Source organism: Papio anubis, chromosome 18 (assembly GCF_008728515.1).
Source record: "Papio anubis isolate 15944 chromosome 18, Panubis1.0, whole genome shotgun sequence".
NCBI lineage: Eukaryota > Metazoa > Chordata > Mammalia > Primates > Cercopithecidae > Papio > Papio anubis.
Genome location: NC_044993.1, coordinates 33,638,499 through 33,656,469, shown reverse-complemented (window position 1 = coordinate 33,656,469; position 17,971 = coordinate 33,638,499). Strand labels below are relative to the sequence as shown.

General features: G+C 42.7%; 1 protein-coding gene and 1 long non-coding RNA gene across 6 annotated transcripts in view; one reads left to right on the top strand and one right to left on the bottom strand.

Moving 5' to 3' along the window:
• The window catches only part of LOC110742084, a 241,127-nt gene extending 227,287 nt beyond the window's left edge, over positions 1 to 13,840 (bottom strand). For 3 of the 4 annotated variants that reach the window (XR_004179660.1, XR_002519389.2, XR_002519388.2), the window contains exon 1: positions 12,262 to 13,839. This is a non-coding gene — a long non-coding RNA (uncharacterized LOC110742084). Of the gene's footprint in view, positions 1 to 12,261 lie in introns of all 4 variants that reach the window. The other variant, XR_004179659.1, reaches the window with a different exon arrangement.
• Positions 13,841 to 14,144: 304 nt separating this feature from the next.
• The window catches only part of GNAO1 (G protein subunit alpha o1), a 167,164-nt gene continuing 163,337 nt past the window's right edge, over positions 14,145 to 17,971 (top strand). Inside the window, exons 1-2 of one of the 2 annotated variants that reach the window (XM_009196467.3) lie at positions 14,145 to 15,107; positions 15,327 to 15,369. In XM_009196467.3, coding sequence (XP_009194731.1) covers positions 14,990 to 15,107; positions 15,327 to 15,369 — 161 coding nt within the window. In that variant the 5' untranslated portion in view covers positions 14,145 to 14,989. The remainder of the gene's footprint in view (positions 15,108 to 15,326; positions 15,370 to 17,971) is intronic. The other variant, XM_003916895.5, reaches the window with a different exon arrangement.

Below are 17,971 nucleotides of genomic sequence, written 5' to 3'. Positions count from 1 at the left end.
AAAACATAGCTACGTCCAATATCATGAAGGTTTGCCCTGTTTTCTTGTAAGAGTTTTACAGTTTTAGATCTTAAATTTAGGCATTTGATTCATTTTGAGTTAATTTTCATATGGTTTTAGATAAAGGTCCAACTTCATTCTTTTGCATGTAAATATCCAGTTTTCCCAGCACCATTTGCTGAAAAGATTTTTTTCCCCCTATTAAACAGTCTTGGCATCCTTGTCAAAATCATTTGACCATATATGTGAGGGTTTATTCTCAGGCTCCCTAATCTCTTCCATTGTCTATACAGCTGTCTTGATACCAGTACCACACTGTTTGCTCACTGTAGCTTTGGCATAAGTTTTGAAATCAGGAAGTGTGAGTTCTCCAGCTTTGTTCTTTTTCAAGATTGTTTGGCTAATCAGGGATCCTTGAGATTCCATATGAATTTTAGGTGGAGTTTTTCTATTTCTGTAAAAATTGTCATTAGGATTTTGATAGGGATTGCATCAAATCTGTAGCTCTTTTAAGTAGTATTGACATCTTAACAATATTAAATCTGGAACTGATTCTCTGAATGTTTGGAAGAATTCACCAGTGAAGGCTTTTGGGTCTAAGCCTCTCTCTGTGGAAAATTTTACATTACTAATTCAATCTCTTTATTTGTTATAAGTCTATTCAGATCTTTTATTTCTTGAGTCACTTTCAGTTGTTTATTCATTTCATCTAAGCTAATTTTTGGCATTCAATTATTCATTTATAATCTTTTTATTTTGCTAAGGTTAGTTTTAGAGTTTTATTAACATTAAGTTCATAGTAATGTTATGACATTTAATGTTTTAATTATGTAATGTTATGAAATTTAATGACATTGTTTTACTAACATTAAGGTTAGTAGTAATGTTTTCTCTTTCATTTCAGGTTTAGTAATTTAAATTTTCTCTTTTATTTCCCCCTGGTCAGAAAAGCTAAAATTTTATCTATTTTGTCGATGGTTTTGAAGAACCAACTTTTGGTTTCATTAATTTTCACTATTGTTTTTCCATTCTGTATTTCACTTATTTCCTCTCTAACCTTATTATTTCCATCATCTGCTTACTTTGGGCTTAGTCTGCCCTTCACTTCACCTTTTCTATGATGAAGATTAGAATATTGACTATTTTTTTCTTATTTAATATAGGCATTTACAGCTATATATAATATAATACAGGCATCTATAGTCACTGCTTTAGCTGAATTCTACTGGTTTTGGCATATTGTATTTATATTTTCACTTATTTCATTGTATTTTCTAATTTCTCCAGTCATTTCTTCCACAGTCCACTGATTATTTAGGAGTGTGTTATTTTTTATATATTGGTGAATTTCCCAAATTTCTTTCTGTTATTAGTTTTTAATTTAATCCCATTGTGGAAAGAGATACACTTTGTTGATTTCAATCCTTTTAAATTTATTGAGGCTTATTTTGTGCCCTAGCACTGGTCTAGCCTGAACAGTATTTCATGTCAGCTTGAGAAGAATGTGTATTTCACTGTTGTTGGGTGGAGAGTTCTATAGATGTCTGTTAGGCCTAGTTGACATATATATTGTTCAAGTTTTCTATTTCCTTTTTAATCTTTTATATATTGATGCTATCCATGATTGAGAGTGGGATACAGAAGTCTATTTTTATTGAATTATTTTTCCCTTTTTTTGCTTCATATATCTTGGGGGCTCTGTTGTTATGTGCATATATTTTTACAATTATTATATGTCCAACTGTTATATCTTCCTTTTATCATTATAAAATGTCCCTCTTTGTCTTTAGTAAAAACTTGTGTCTTAAAACCTGTTTTGTCTGATATTAGTACAGCTCCTTTACCTCTTTTGGTTACTGTTTGCATGGTTCCTTTTTCCTCATCCTTCTAGTTTCAGCAGATTTGTATCTCTGAATCTAAAGTGTGCTCTTGTAGACAGCATATAGTTGAATTATTTTTTAATCCATTCTGCAAATCTCTGCCTTTTACTTTGCATATTTAATCCATTTACATTTAATGTAACTACTGATATAATTCATGTCTGCCTAATTTAAAATTTTATTTTTTCTGTGCGTATTCATTCTGGATAGTTTGTATTTCTATGCCATCAGGGTCATTAATCTTTTTTTTCTTTAATATCTAATGTGCTATTGACACCATCTAGCTTATTTTTTATCTCAGACATTATAGTTTTTGTCTCTAGATGTTTAATTTGGGTCTCTTATAAAAATTTATTTGCAGTCTCTACTCACAGATATAATGCAGTTATAATAACTTTTAATATCTTTGTCTTCTAATTCTAACATCTGCATCAGTTTTTAGATGAATGGATTACTTTTCTTAATGTGGGTCAGATTTTCTTGGTTTTCTGCATGCCCAGAAATATTTATTTTGATCCAGTCATTATGAATGTTGCCTTTTTGGCTGCTGGATATTTTCATATTTTAAAAAATATTCCTGAGTTTTGTTTTAGGACATGGTTAAACTCTTTGGAAATAATTTGATCATTTTGAATCTTGCTTGTGAGGCAAGACCAATGTATAATAACATTTAGTCTGAAACTAATTATTCCCCACAACTGAAGCAAGACCCTTTTGAGCACTCTCTCCAATACTTTATAAATTAGGAGATGTTCTGGTCTGGCTGACAGAAATAGGCACTATTATTAGACCTGTGTAAGTACTGTCACTGTTCCCCCTAACTCTCTTTGATGGTTATTTCCCCAGTCTTTAACAGTTTCCTCATATGCACGTGCCAATTATTAATTGGAATGCTCAAAAGATTCTCTGCAGATCTTTGGAGTTCTGTGTGCAGCTTTCTTCTTTCCAGTACTTTGTCCTAAGAACTCTAGCTTCCTTGGTTTTCCCAGACTCCCAGCTCAATCTCTTCAACCCATGGAGTCTGCTAAGCTTTACCTGGCTTCCTCCTTTCTGCACCACAACCTAAAAAAAAATCCCTCAAGGTAGTAAGCTGTGGTAATCATGAGGTCATTTCATTTGTTTCCTGTCTGTCAGGAATCACTGTTATTCCTTGCCTGATGTCCAGGATCTTGAAAACCATTATTTCATGTATTTTGCCTGTTCTTTCTTATAGCTGTTTCAGATGGGATGGCAGATAAACAGGCAGTAACTCTTATTCCATCTTGACAAGAAACAGAAGACTTCCCCTGGTTTTCTTGATGGCTCCCATGGGCTGCAAATGGCTGAGAATTTTTCCAAACCACAGGGGGTACCTTATGACACACTTGATGTAATGTAAAAGGAAGTCTATAACATGCTCTTCGAAGTATTCCTTCCAAAAATGTTTAATCTGAATCTGAGGACTATTGCATCCAAGTCAGGGTAGGCCTCACATAAGCCACCACCCTACAACAAAGAACAGTTATAGTTGGGCTCCTCCTGTCTCCAGAGTTCCTTTCACTTTATATCTATATATACATGACTATATGTTACACCTAAAATGGCATACATAGGCACATTGATGAAGTCAATATTTAAGCATGAATCCAGATCCAAGAGGAAGAAGACACCTTCCTCCAATGTCCTAAAATATAGGCCACTGATGGAGATATCACTGATTCATGCATTTCTAAGTCACTATGTTATCTTTATCTTAGAGACAGCAGGGCCCAAATCACGAGGCAAAATCTGAACTCTTAAAATTCTGATGTACTTGAATGAACTACTAGCCAGAGTGCATCTAGCTGGGCATTATAACCTCTATAAAGTTTCCCCAATCCAGTGAGCAGAAAAATACGAACAAAATAATATTCTAAAATGTAGCAATATTATGATATTCAGAAATTTCTCATGGAAAAGTAGTTTTCCCATGATCTGTCAAAATCAAGTTTGGCTGGGGATGGAATGGCCCTGATAAGGATCAAGCTCCAGAGACTAGGTTTCTCAAAATGTGGTTTTCCCAAGGTATCTCAAAATTATCTGGAGGGACATGTTCAAATGCAGATTTCTAAGGCCTACTTCAAAGTTACTGAATCACAACATCTAAGGATGGAACCCAGGAACCTGCATTTTTAATAAGCACATTTGGGGATTTTTATGAACATTAAGGTTTGAGAATGACTATAGGCAATCCCACTGGGACTAGGCAAGATAGCAGGTTCATATGACAGGCACCAAAACTCCAAATGTGTAGGCACCCAAAATCCAAATATGTGGGATTCATGCTATAGACGTCTGTTAGGACTTAATCATGGTGTGAAGGGAGTCTGATAGTAAGCAAAGGATTATTGTAGGTTATTATAGAGGGGAGAGGAAGGCACCATGATGTCAACAGGCAGATATCCAAAAGTAAAGAGACGTGTAGGGAGTCAGGCATTGACAACAGGCAAAGTTCCCAAAAAGACAGATGATCGGCATCAGAGATACAGCAGCTTGTAATAAGAATCTAGTCATGCAGACTTTGGTTTAGGAATTGGCTTCTAATTTCAATGAGGTTGAAGGAATCAAGGTAGAACCCCAATCTAAAAGCAGGGTCAAAGGCAGACACACAGAATCTAAAAGAGGCTTATTACTAGAACTAGTCACAAGCACCAAGGCAATTGCCTACTCCGTAGGGCCAGGGTAAGCTCAAAAAGGATCAGCACAGAGACTGATGTGATGCTCAACCACCCAGAAGCGTTTGGATTTTCTTGCTTATGGCCTGGATTAGTCCAGAACCCGTGCCAAGGGTTAGCCTGCCCTAGGGAGCTAAGTGGCCCTGCTGAAAAGCCTAGAAAAGACCTACCTGGCTCAACTTCCCATGCCCTACCTGAATTCTGTTTAAGATGTAAGCCTCAGGATGTTGTCACAGGAGTGATGGTAGTTTTCCAAAGTAGTTACAATGATAGTAGTAAGACGTAAAAGAAGTTGATTCCTAAATAGAGTAGCTCCCTAAAGGAGGTAGGAGGCAGCTGGAGCTAGATTCTGGAGCCAACAGCAAGTTATCTTCACCCTTAAGAAATTCTGAAATGTCTCAGCTTAGTCCTCTAGGCCAGGGAACCCAGATGTTCTCTGTGCAATTCTGATTTTCTTTAAAATAGCAGATTACTTTTGTAGTTTAAAAAAAAAAAAAAAAAAAAAAAAAAAAAAAAAAACCTTTTTCGACTGGGTACAGTGGCTCACACCTGTAATCCTAGTATTTGGGAGGCCAAGGCGGGTGGATTGTTTGAACTCAGGAGTTCGAGAGCAGCCTAAGCAATATGGTGAAACCCTGTCTCTACAAAAAATAACAAAAATTAGTCTGGTGTGGTGGCTTGCCCCTGCGACCCCAGCTACTTTGGGGGCCTGAGGCGGGAGGATCACTTGAGTCAGAAGGTGGAGGTTGCAGGGAGGCAAGATCGTACCACTGGCTCTCCAGCCAGGGCAATAGAGTGAGATCCTGACTCAAAAAAAAAAAAAAAAAGGAAAAGAAAAAACTTTTAAAGTTTTTTATATACATACATTGAACATTTTGTTTTAACCTAAAACATATAAATATACATTCATGAACCAGACTGTCTTTTATTTCCTTAAGGTGACGTCTTGCTCTTGTCACCAGGCTGGAGTGCAATGGTGTGATCTCAGCTCACTGCAACCTCTGCCTCCCGGGTTCAAGCAATTATCCTGCCTCAGCCTCCAGAGTAGCTGGGATTACAGGCGCCTGCCACCATGCCCAGCTAAATGTTTTTTGTATTTTTTTTAGTAGAGATGGGGTTTCACCATGTTGGCCAGGATGGTCTTAAAGTCCTGACCTCAGGTGATCCATCTACCTTGGCCTCCCAGAGTGCTGGGATTATAGGCATGAGCCACCATACCCAGCCCATGAACCAGACTTTCAATGAAGAGCAAAGATGTATTCTTCTATGTTATTTGATTGGAGTTCCGATATCCTCTGCACCGATTTCTAAAAACCTTAATTTTTAACTGACAATTGGATAAATTCATAAATCCTTGGTTCCTCATGCTTAGAGCCACTGGTATCTCTAAGGTTATGAAAGCATCATGCTGAATTCCTCCATCCCCTCAATGACACCCTTTCAGCAAGTAATAGCAACTAATATTAGATAGTTGAGTGATTGGTAGGAAGTGAAGAATCAGGAGAACTGTTAGAGCCATACCAGAGAAAATCACAGGAAAGGCAGGAGTGCAAAGATCTAGTGGAGGCTGTGAGAAAAGGTAAATCCCTTGTTAAGTTCATCTGCCCCTTTAGTTACCACTGGCTGTCTCACTCCTGGACTTATGTGACTCCCTTAGCTATACTTTCCCAGCCCCCTGGGATGTTCCCCAATCATCCTACTCACTCACAAAGAAATATTGTCAAAATCAATTGGGTGATGATTAGGAGCCATTATCTGCCTGCTGTGCTGAAAAGGACACAGGGCTATCTGCAGAAACCTTTCATGACAGGCTAAAAAAAAAATTCCAGTATATCTAGGAGTGGTGTCACTTCTAAGTGCGAAAATCAAAGTCAATCCATAGTCTTTTCATACTATTGGCTTGTTACGTTTACAAGGTGTTATATTTCTAAAGCAAACACCATACAAAATATGAAAAATTCATGCTTGACTTAAAGGGAGGAAAAAAGTAAAGGGAATCATTTTGACAGTGGAACAGATATATTCAGATTCAAGGATTGAATAAATATATTTGTAACGTTTTCTTGCTTTGCCCTCTGGAGCTCTGGATTCTGTAGTCTCCCCAATGTCAGTCCTCCAGGTTCTCTGTCCTCGCAACTTGGATTTAGAATTATGGATAAAAGGTGCCTAAAATCCAATTTCTTGATTGAGGAAACTGAGGCCTGGAAAGTGAATTAAGTCTCCCAAAGTTGGCCAGAGACTAAAAGTCTTGTCTCTTCTTTCTGTCCAGTGTTCTTTTCACTCTGCTTCCTTTCTTGGTATTACTTCCCTTCAGTTTTGAAAATTACTTTCATTTATTATTTGTCCAAACCTATTGAAACTGAAGCTTCACAACATATTTAATAGTTGTATATTATCTACTGCCAATTTCTGGTTTTCACCTTTGAGGGAGCGGATGCTGCAAAATACAGAGAATATTCTGATAAATATGCACTACAAAGATAATCTATTCTGTTGTAAGAGCTAGGAATGATTTATTGGAATAGATATCATGGGATTGTACGTTTCTTGGGTAAAGTTCATTATGATGATCAATAATATCCAACAAAGTAGAAGAAGGATTACTGAGTAAAGTAAAAGCCCACTAAAATATGAATAGCATAATTGGTGCCTGTGCTATTTAAAAAAGCAACTGAGATGAACCTTGGATCTTTGGGAAGTGGCATGATGTGGCAGAAAGAGCACTGTCTTGGAATTCAGAAAATTAAGGTGTCCATCCTGATTATTCCATTTATGAGCTATGTGATCTTAGGTAAATCACTTGAACTCCTCTAAGCTTAATTTCATTGTGCATGCAATGAAAAACAGAAATCCTGGCTATTTGAAATAGCTGTTAAAAGGATTTAATTAAATAATATATGAGAGATTATTACAATTCACAAGTCTGAGACCATATGCCTCTGCATGATGGCAGAGGACCATGTGTGTTTATTCAACAGTATATTCCCACCATCTAACATAGTGTCTGGCACATGGTAAGCATACAATAAATATGGAAGACACTCATGAATTAAATAAATGAAGATAATTATAGTAAAAATATCATTCTTATCACTATTTCTTGCTGTGGAAATGTTTATGGGGGGATAAAGCCAAGTATATGAATAGAGCAGAGGCAGGGGAGGCAAGAAAAGGAACAAAATGATTGGTATCACTTCCTTCCTAGAACAGAAGCAGAGGTTACAGAATCAAAAAAAGAATGATCAAAGTGACCAATCTCCAAATCTACCCTTCTTCTTTCATTGCCTCATTCACCCCACCTCTCAATCCCACCACTGATTTTTTTTTTATGATTGCCTTTGGGCATCGACCTCATTAATTTCAAAGTCATTGCTTTCAGTGTTTTTATTAAGACCTGTATATGTCATCTCTGTAGTCATTAGAAACAATGCTGTTTTCCATTTATATTGGATGTAACTAATTCAGAGTTCTTTCCTCTTAGACCTCTCCAATGACTACAATGGCCGGGGGAAAGACAGTGGACTTCAGGGACTACTTGAGAGGAAAATCGATACAGTTCATTTCTTTTTACTTCAACTTCTAAATGATTCTAGGTAAAAGTCCTACGAGATAGGTGCCTGGTTGAAAATGTATCTCTCACTGAATTGTCCTCTTTTAGTTTTATAGATGTGCTCTATCACACACATAGGAATTTCATAAAAATGTTTTTCTCTGCCACAGAGGTCAGGGCTTTGCAGGCCTTTGGAGAATAGATAACATGCCTAAATGTCAGCTCATCTAAAGAACCATGTTATACGACTGGAACGCCTCGATCTTGGTACTTGGCAGACTTTGGGAACACCTCAAACCACATGTGCTTTAGAGAATGCAGACAGGTCACAAAATTAATTCAGTCTAGTCTGGCCAAACACTCTCAATGCACTTCTAAATTTGAACTAATTGATAGCCTCTCCTCCCCCAATTATACTTATTATAGCCAATTCAATTGGTTTTAACTGGATTCACATAAAATTCACCTACTTTTTGCTTTCACAAATATAACTGACAGGAACAAACAAAAATAGTTCTATCTGTAAAAAGCAAGGCAGTAATAAGACTTTGGACCTTAAAGCTTACAGAAGACTAATGAGATAATGTCTAAAATGTGTTTGAGCTGCATGTGTGCAAGGCTCTATGAAGATAGAAAATATGATAAATAATGCAAGTAACCTTTGTGTCAGGAAAGCTCCTGTCTTCTGGAGGATATAATAAGTATTAAATAAATATTTTACAAATATGTTCCTGCTAATCTTATCTGTCAACTCCAGCCCAGGTAGGTTGAAAAGGACTATTATTTCCATCAAAACAAGTAAGAATCTTAGTTTCTAATGAAAAGTTTTCCAAGAAAATTCCAGTTGGAACCCATGACTTTAGGTAACGCTTTCATATTAAGCCAAGCTTCCGACCTCAATTTCAGCTCTTGGTCCATTTTATTGTCAATGTGAAAGCACTAGTCCTGGCCCCCTCCAACTTTCCACTCTATTCAAGCCAAAGGCATCCCTGTGGGATTCTCTAGCTATCTTAAATTGAAAAAAAAAAATCACAAAGCACACCGTCTTTGGGGTTCTTGAACCATCAAAGAACACTCAACAAATTATGTTGTCAACCGTGACCACATAATGGACTTCAATAACTTAAGAGCTCAATTCAATTACCTATAAACCTTAATCTGCTCCTTCATGAAAATCCCTTCACTTAAAAGTACACAAAACCTGTATTTCTTCTTATGACATCTCTTATCCCTAAAATTATAAAGAAGAAAACTAATTTTTTCATGAAATCTACAAAATAACAAAATGGGACACAAAATTGAGCAAAAAATTTTCTGATGGGAATGTCAAAAACATCTGGCAAACACTCTTCTCACAAGCTGGCATAGGCCAATAAATCTCCCATTCGTTTGTTTAAAATCCGTATCATTTCATTTTTCAGAACCTTACTTGAAGACAAGCTATTATCTTTTAGAACTCATCTAATCTTAAGCATTTTCTAGAATAATCAAGTAAAAAAAAATTCCACTAAAAAAATTAAAAAGTCTCAGAGGTGGGAAGAGCTTTGTTATATTGTCTGATTTAACTCTTGCCTACTGACTGGTGAATTTAGTTAACAAATATTGAAACTGATGACCTGTGGGCAGTACTTTCCCAAAGTACCTGAGTACTTGGGGAGAAGGTATGAATGTAAAAATGAAGATTCCTAACCTTCGCCTCAGACTTATTGATTCAGAAATTCTAGGGATTAAACCCAGAAATCTGCTCTTTAAAAAGCATCCTGGGTAATTCTTGTGCACAACGTTTGAGAACCACCACTCTGGTAGGTCTGAGAGATGTGCACAAATATGAGTTACGGAAATGCTGAATAGAGGGCTCGTCTTTTAGGTACATAAAAAAATTGATCAGCACCTTCCCTCATTAATGCCAGATACAAACTGGGAAAAAAAAAAGAAGTAATCTATTAGCCAAAACCAGACATTCTTCTAAATCATATTCACCACTAAGTTGGATTGTGAGTTATAACAGAAACACTTAGTGCAGAAATCCAAAATTTCTAGTGACCTACCATTCTCCCTAAAATGCCTAATTCACTGCACGCATTGGCTCACGCCTATAATCCCAGCACTTTGGGAAGCTGAGGCTGGCGAATCACTTGAGGTCAGGAGTTGGAGACCAGCCTGGCCAACATGGTAAAACCCTGTCTCTACCTAAAATACAAAAAAAAAGTAGCTGGGCATGGTGGCGCTCACCTGTAATCCCAGCTACTCATGAGGCTGGGGCATGAGAATCACTTGAACCTGGGAGGCAGAAGTTCCTGTGAGCCAAGATCGCACCACTGCACTCCAGTCTGGGCAACAGAGTGGCACTCCATCTCAAATAATAGTAATAATAATAATAGTAATAATAATAATAAAATGACTAATTCACCAGATATTTAGTTTCATTTAGGTTATGAACCACATATTTTCACCTATTTTCTTCCCGTTAGAGTAGTATTCATAAGGAAGAGTAATTTTCATAGTTTTTATACCCTTTGACAGAAATACAAAAAAACTAGTAAACATAAAAAAAAAAGTTGAATTTATAAACATGTGAGATATCTGGGCTTTAAGAAAGTAAGTTCTTAGAATTAACTGGCACATATGGATTCTGTATAAGACCAACCCTTTGTACACAGAAAAATCACCTGGGGAGTAGCTATCAATGCAAACGGCTAAAGAGTCTGAGTCAGTAAAAGTAAGATGGATAACTGAATTTTTAACAAGCACCCCAGCTAACTCTAATGTAAACTGTTTTGAGAAAACATTCCAGAACTTTCAAGATTTCAAGATTCCAAGCTCGTGACATCCCAACCTGTCTTCATGTCTAAATCAATATATTAAACATAGTAGAGTGCCAGTGCATACATATTTAAATAATCAAAGTAATTTTGTATTTAAGTAAAGTATTAAAAGGGAATAAATAGGGGAATTCAGTTTACCTAATCAGAGCCCACATTCTGTAAGTCAGAGCTGGGGAATCTCATTGATATAATGAATTGCCCTCGAGATCTAGGAGTTACAAGCAGTAAAAAAGCAACTTAATGTAGGTTCTGCTGTTGTTCATTTTAGAGAGTATATAAAATACTCTAATTACCTATTTTTAAAATTAAAAATATGCTGAATGGTATATGTGTGCAGCAAAGGGAATGGCTGAGGTTGGAGGGAGAGTTATTCTCTGGACATCAGCAATAATCCGAGAAATAAAATTCTGAGGATCATATAAAACCAAATGGAATCTGTCTTTCGTCTAAGCATCTCCCGCTGCTGATGTTAGGATAGTAATTTCCTCATTCCCACAGGAATTAATTGTGAACAATTAAACACTTGTGGTATTATCTCATTACTAATACTTCACAGAGAACTGAGAGATTCTTATCCTCATGTCCTCTGGGGGAACCTGAATATGAGTGGGTTCTGGGGTTGTACGCTTTCTGTAAGTCAAGGAAGCACACTTTATATGTGTATATAGCATGCTGTTTCTCAGATAGTCCACAAACATGTGAAATGAGCACTGGCTTACTACTTACAGGTAGTGGTAAGAAGAATAACTGTTCGTGACCCTAAACAGTTAGCGGCTCAGCTTCTTCAGCTATAAAATGGGTACCCAGGTTGATCTGTATTCATGGTCCAGGTTCTTTGCACTCAGACATGATGCTTCCCACGCCATGTGCTTAACTGAGGTTTATGTGGGAGGATCACATGAGATAATTTTTGTAAAAGTGCTCTGTAAGCTGTAAAGCACTATACAGATGAAGCGGATTATTATTAGTCTTTTACGAAGCCCAGCGATAAAGATGCAAAGTGACCCAGAAAAAGAAAACTGAGTAGACAAACCTGAAATACAACATCTATAGCCCCTAGAACAGTTACCCTGTACGTGGTAGGTAGGTGCTTAATAAGTAAAGAAAAACACAAAACAGGTTTGTGCCTCCATCATACTAGCTCTGATACCAAGAAGAAATAAATATACCTAAGGTCAATGATAGTTTCATTTAACCATACAAACCCGAATAATACAAGAGCCTAAGATTTTAAATTAAAAATTACTTCAAAGAAAGAGCACGGAAACATGAAATGTGACCCAGCATTCGCAATGAAATAGTTATATTCTTACCTCTTCAGTCTTTCCAATGCAGTCTTGCAGGGATACAGGACCTGGGTGAGGATGTAGAGTGCTTCCCTGCACCTGGTAGATCTACATAACTGTTCCTAGCAACCTCTTGAGGAAATAACACATTCTATAGAATGTTGGGTGCCTAAGCTCTCTGTTTTGGATTTGAAAGGCTGCGTTTTAGTTAAGCCAAACCAGATTTATCCCCTAACATTCCCCAAAAAACACGCACAGAAAAGAAGAATGAGGGGGGCGGGTAGGTAGAGAAGCAGTTATTCACTTTAGAAAACAATTCTCTATAGGATTCCTTTGTCAGTTTCCTAGACTATGTAAAATGTGATTCAAATTAAAATATTTAAATCACATACCCACAACTTGACATAGGCAGCTATTTGTAAAATGAGGCAAACCCACACTGGGAAATACCAAATTTTAAAAAAAAAAATCAGGGGAAAAAATATTTTCTTCTGGGTGGCCCTAAACTGCCTTCTTTTTCCCCATTGCAAATGTATTTTTATGCTGGGTTACATTTCCAAAACAGAAGTGTTTTTTTTCTATGGTTGAAATGAAACAAACAAGTTTGCTTTCAGAGCCACAGAAATGCCCAACTGTTAGGAAAAAAAAAAACGTTTTCCACTGGCCGCTTGCCTCTCTTATCCCCATGCAACCTTGCCTATTGGCCCCTTTCCCTAGGAGAGCCCCTGGGGCTGTCTGATGGAACTGATTGTAAAACTATTTTGTGCAGTAAAAAATTTGTTTCTTCAAAATCTGAGACCACCCAGAACATGCCCAATCTTTGGCAAATATCGACTGGTTTTCTCAGTATTTGACTAGCTGTACACCGAGTAACTGACCCGGGTTTCTGGGTTTTTGAGAAGAAATGAGGGGAAAATGTTTCAGAAGATGAAAAAAGGAAGAAAATCTCTCATCCAAGAATCTATTCAAAATTCATTTTGTGTGTTTCGAAGGGGGAGGACAAGAGAATTTAGTGCAAAGACGGCCTCCACCAAGCTAAACCGTCCAACATTTGCAAAAGCTTTTAAAATAAACTGCTCGGGGATCAGGGGTTTGCTGGAAACTCTCAGTCACTTGAAGCCCTGTCCCTCCGCTCAGGGCACCCAGGCCTCCCCAAGGGTGGGCACCCCTCCTGCACGGAGATCGGCGACTGGGATCTCGGAGCAGGGTCGGCGATGGCCCTGGAGGCAGCGGCTCCCGGAGAAAAGGCCCTGGCTTTTCTCCGCCCGCTGCGTTCCTCTCCTTACAGCCTCGGCTCCCACATACTAAGTGCTCAATAAATGTGGACACAGGAAGCGAAAAGGCCGAATCTGTCCTCATGCCCCCAAGGCGAATTCTGGGGCGGGAGGGTTTATTCCGACCCACTACCACATCGCGTTTCCTGAGGTAACCCGGCCTCGGCTCTGCGGCCCCAGCGGCTGCAGAGCCACTGACAAGGCGGGCTGCGGGCGACAAGATGGAGAGCCGGCCGGAGAGGGACAGAGGCCGCGCCGGCAGCGAGCTGGGGGGCCCACCTGACCGCCGTGCCGGCAGCCCGGTCCCGCGCTCCCATTGACAAGGAGGTCCGCGCCGCCGGCGCGTGGGGCGGGGGCGGGGGCGGAGGCGGGGTGGGACGCCCCGGCGCGCGCCCGGCCCCACGCCCCGCCCCCGCCAGCCCCGCACGCGCCCACCCGAGGGAGCCGCGGGCTGGGAGGGCTCTGTGGGGAGGGGCAGGCCGCTCCGCGAGCGCGTGTGCGCGCCGCCGACGGCTGACGCGAACCCCCGCGCGCGCCTCCCCCGCCCCGCGCCTTTCCCGTCCCGGGGGCCCGGCGCGCGGCCCTGCTGACGTCAGCGGGCGGCCCGCGGAGCCGGGTGCGCAGAGCCGCTGGCGCACTCGCGCGCTGCACTCGCCTCCTCTCCCCGCCCGGTCCCTGGCGCGCGCGCGCTCGTTCGCTCTCCCATTTTTTTTCCCCTCCCTCCCTGCCTCTCTCTCTCTCCCTCTCCCTCGAGCTCCCGGCTGGTCGCGGCTCCCTGGCGCTCTCCCTCTCTCTCCGGTAGGCTCACCGAGCGATGCGAACTCTGGGAGACAGCGACGCCGCCTCCTGCTAGAGACCTGCCCCCCGGCCCGGCCCCCTGCCCAGCCCTGCCCTGCGCGCGGGGGTCGGCGAAGGCGCCGCGGACGCACCGACGGCTGAAGAGCGGCGATGCACATGCACTAGCAGCACCCCCTAACTCACTCCCTCCACATCCCGCGCCGCCGCCGCCGCCTCCTCCACCTCCTCCTCCTCCGCCGCCGCCTCCTCCTCCTCCGGCAGCCGCGGCAGCAGGACCCACCCTGCCCCCCACCCCACCCTCCGTCGGCTCCGGCTGCGGCTCCAGCCTCGACTATTATTTTATTTATTTTGGGTCGTGCACAAGCCTCAGTGCCTGCAGCCCGCGCCTCCTCGGCCCGCGGGCGCCTCCTCCCTCGGCTGCGGAGCCCCAGACCCCGGCCACACTCGGTTCGACAACCCCAGACCCCCGCCAGCTGCCGCGAGTCTCCGCTGCTGGAATCTTGTTAGCGGCTGTCTTTTTGGGGGGTTCTGGTTTCCCGACATTTTTGTTTCCAGCCCAGGAGAGGATATCGTGATTTTCCCCCCTTGAGCCCAGGCTCTGCTCTCTGGGGGGGTGGGGGGCGCTCTGAGCCGGGGAGCCGTGCCAGCCGAGTCGTGCGGGCTGTGGCAGGGAAGGGGCCACCATGGGATGTACTCTGAGCGCAGAGGAGAGAGCCGCCCTCGAGCGGAGCAAGGCGATTGAGAAAAACCTCAAAGAGGATGGCATCAGCGCCGCCAAAGACGTGAAATTACTCCTGCTGGGTAAGGACCGCCGCTGCTACCCCCATCCCCCGACCCCGGCCACTCCGCACCCCCTGCCGCCAGCTCCCCCACCCCACCCGCGCCCGGGAGACCTGGTCCCCAGTTTGGCACCACCATGTGCCCAGGATCGCCCACCCCCTCGCATGCCTTAGTCCCCCCTCCCCCTGTTCCCTTAAGCTGACACTCACCAGTTTTTCCCCACTGTCTGTGTCCCAACAGGGGCTGGAGAATCAGGAAAAAGCACCATTGTGAAGCAGATGAAGTAAGTCCCTGTGGCACTGGGATTTGTACTTTTATTAAGAGTAATTTTTAAAATCGTTTTTATTACCTTGCTTACTCCACATTGCTCTCCAGGCCTGTTTTTTAATTCGTGCACACACACACATACACACACACACCCCTATATTTGACTCCCCTCCCCCACTCCCTACGTTGGTTCTGGGTCCTCCACCCCAACTCCTGGGTGGGTGTTTTTTGGGAGGGGGAAGGGGAGCGCCTGTAGTTGTATGAATGACAGTGTCCGCCATATTGATCAGAACATCACATTATTGGCATGATTATGATCATTACTCTTGCTTGTGGAATATTTTTTGTGTCTCACTGCCTCCATTTCTGTCTGTGTCTCTGTTTCATTCTGTCTCTATTTCTCTCTCCTCTTCCCTCCATACCTCCGTATCCCCCGAGGTCCGTAATCCCACTTCCCCTGCTCTTCTCCTGGGGCAGTGATTTTGAACTTGGCTAACATGAAGGGGACCCAGCCCTAGACTGGGGTGGAGGATCAAGCGTCTGCTGTTCATGCATTTGGTGCTGAATTGGAGGCTGTGGTTTCTACATCCCCTCGCACCCCCCTGCCACGGCCCCAGAAAAAGAGGGCCAGGGTTAGGGGAGGGGTCGTGTGCTAGGGGAAGAAGTGGGTTTCCAAGCGTACGTGACGGGCACAGTTTTATCCAAGGTAGAGGTGGAAGGGGGAGGGAAGCTGCCTGTGAGGCTGAATGTCCGCCCCTTACTGCTCCCAGCTCCTCTCCTCCCCACCCTCCCAGCATTGCTGTCCTGACACCCGCAGTTTTCGTTCGCTCCGTGGCCTTTATCAATGTATTTTTTTACACTCTGCATAGGCCGTGTTCCATGTAATCTACCCACAATGCGGATTTCAGGCCCCACTTGCCGCCGCCCCCTTCTGCCTTAGCTATCAGTTTCCCCTCCTAATTAACTGGGGGTGGATTTGAGTGATGGTTGAAAATTAAAACAAAATGGGATATTCCTTCCCTTCCACACTTTCTCAATAAGGAGCCTTGCCCCTCCTTTCCACTTGCAGGCTCGCTTCTTGCGCTATCCACTCGGCAGTTCCTGGTGAGCCCACAGGCAGCTTTGCTTGGGGAGGGGGTGGCCGGCAGCGAAGGGGCGTGCGCCCTCCGGGCCTCCAACTTCCGTTGGCCTGTCAGTTCGAGACGGAGAGTTCGTTAAGACCGTTTAGCGAAGATTCCACGTCGCTTTGCTGTGACACCTTCGTGCACACATAGCTCCTAATTAGGGGTTGCTGTGCAGTAAACAAAAATGATTATTTTTCAACTTGACAGAATACCCGAAGTAATTGCATCGCGTAGGGAAACAATGGAAAATAAAAACCCCTTTCGTGGGAAGGTGGGAATGGGAGTGGGAGACGAAGCACGCTTGCGGTTTCAGAACCAAGATGCAGAAAATCTTGCATGTGTAACAGGCATGACAAGCGGGTTCTAGGCGGCGCCATGATGGTAGGGAGTAGCGACTCGGAGACGATTTTCCCATCTGCTTGACATGTTCTTATTTTTGTTCGAGAGCTCCCTGGGGCTTTCTTTGCAGAGGCCCCCTCGGCTCGCCGCACCCTTCTGAGCCAAGGGTAATTTAGCTTGGGGCTTCTCTTGAGCTTGTGCAACCCAAATTGATGGGGAGGCGGGGCCTCGGGAATTGCTCTTTGCAACAAGGTGCATGTTGCATCTGTCTGGAGCCCTTGCAGATCTGTAAATGCAAGCCGCGCCACCCCTTTCTCTCGAGGGGGGACGTTTTAAAACTTCAGAAGTCTGTAATCAGCAGTGGCTGACTCAGAGCCCGGTAGAAGCCCCAGCCACCTGAGCTGGATGAGGTTTCAGGCGTTGCAAGTGGTGGACAGCGCCCAGCCGAGGCCGGAAAAGTCGATGGGGCTCAGTTCGGCGACGCTCGGCTAGGCTCGGTGCGGTCTGGGCGCGGGGCTCGAAGGGAGTCGGCGGTGTTCGGAGCCGAGTCGGTGTCCTGGCGGAGAGAGCCGAGCCGCTTCGGAGGGGGTCGAAAGCATTCGGAAATGCTCGGGGGAGGGGAGGGCGCAGGAGGGGAGGAAGGAGGGGCACAGGCCAGAGTCTGCAAATTAACTTTGCATCCGCCAAAGCAACTGCCTTCGCTAAACATGCCCCATAAATTAGGTTGATTTAATGAGAAGTTTAAAAATATATACTGAATCCCCCAAAGGGGTGCCTTGCCTTTTTTTATTCAAAGAGAGCTGAGTGCTCTGAGGAAATAGGTGTGCCACTTTAGGATGAAAATTCCTGATTATGTACTGGGCAGGAAATCTTAAATGAAGGCTGGATGTAGACTTCCCCAGGAAAGTCCTATGTGTCTTGCATTTGGTTACACAGAGGAGGGGGGAAAATGAAGTGAGTGATGTTTGAGATTGTTAAATCAGAAGTCAGAGCACTTCTTTTTTTTCCCTTTACTTCTTTTTTTTTTTTTTTCACCCTTACAGGACAGCTTTTTCAAGAAAAATGTCAGGAAAAACAGATTTTGTAGGTAAAACAATTTTTTTTTTAAAGCACAATACACCAGCTCTCTTTAGGAAGTAGGGTAGGTCTGTTCAA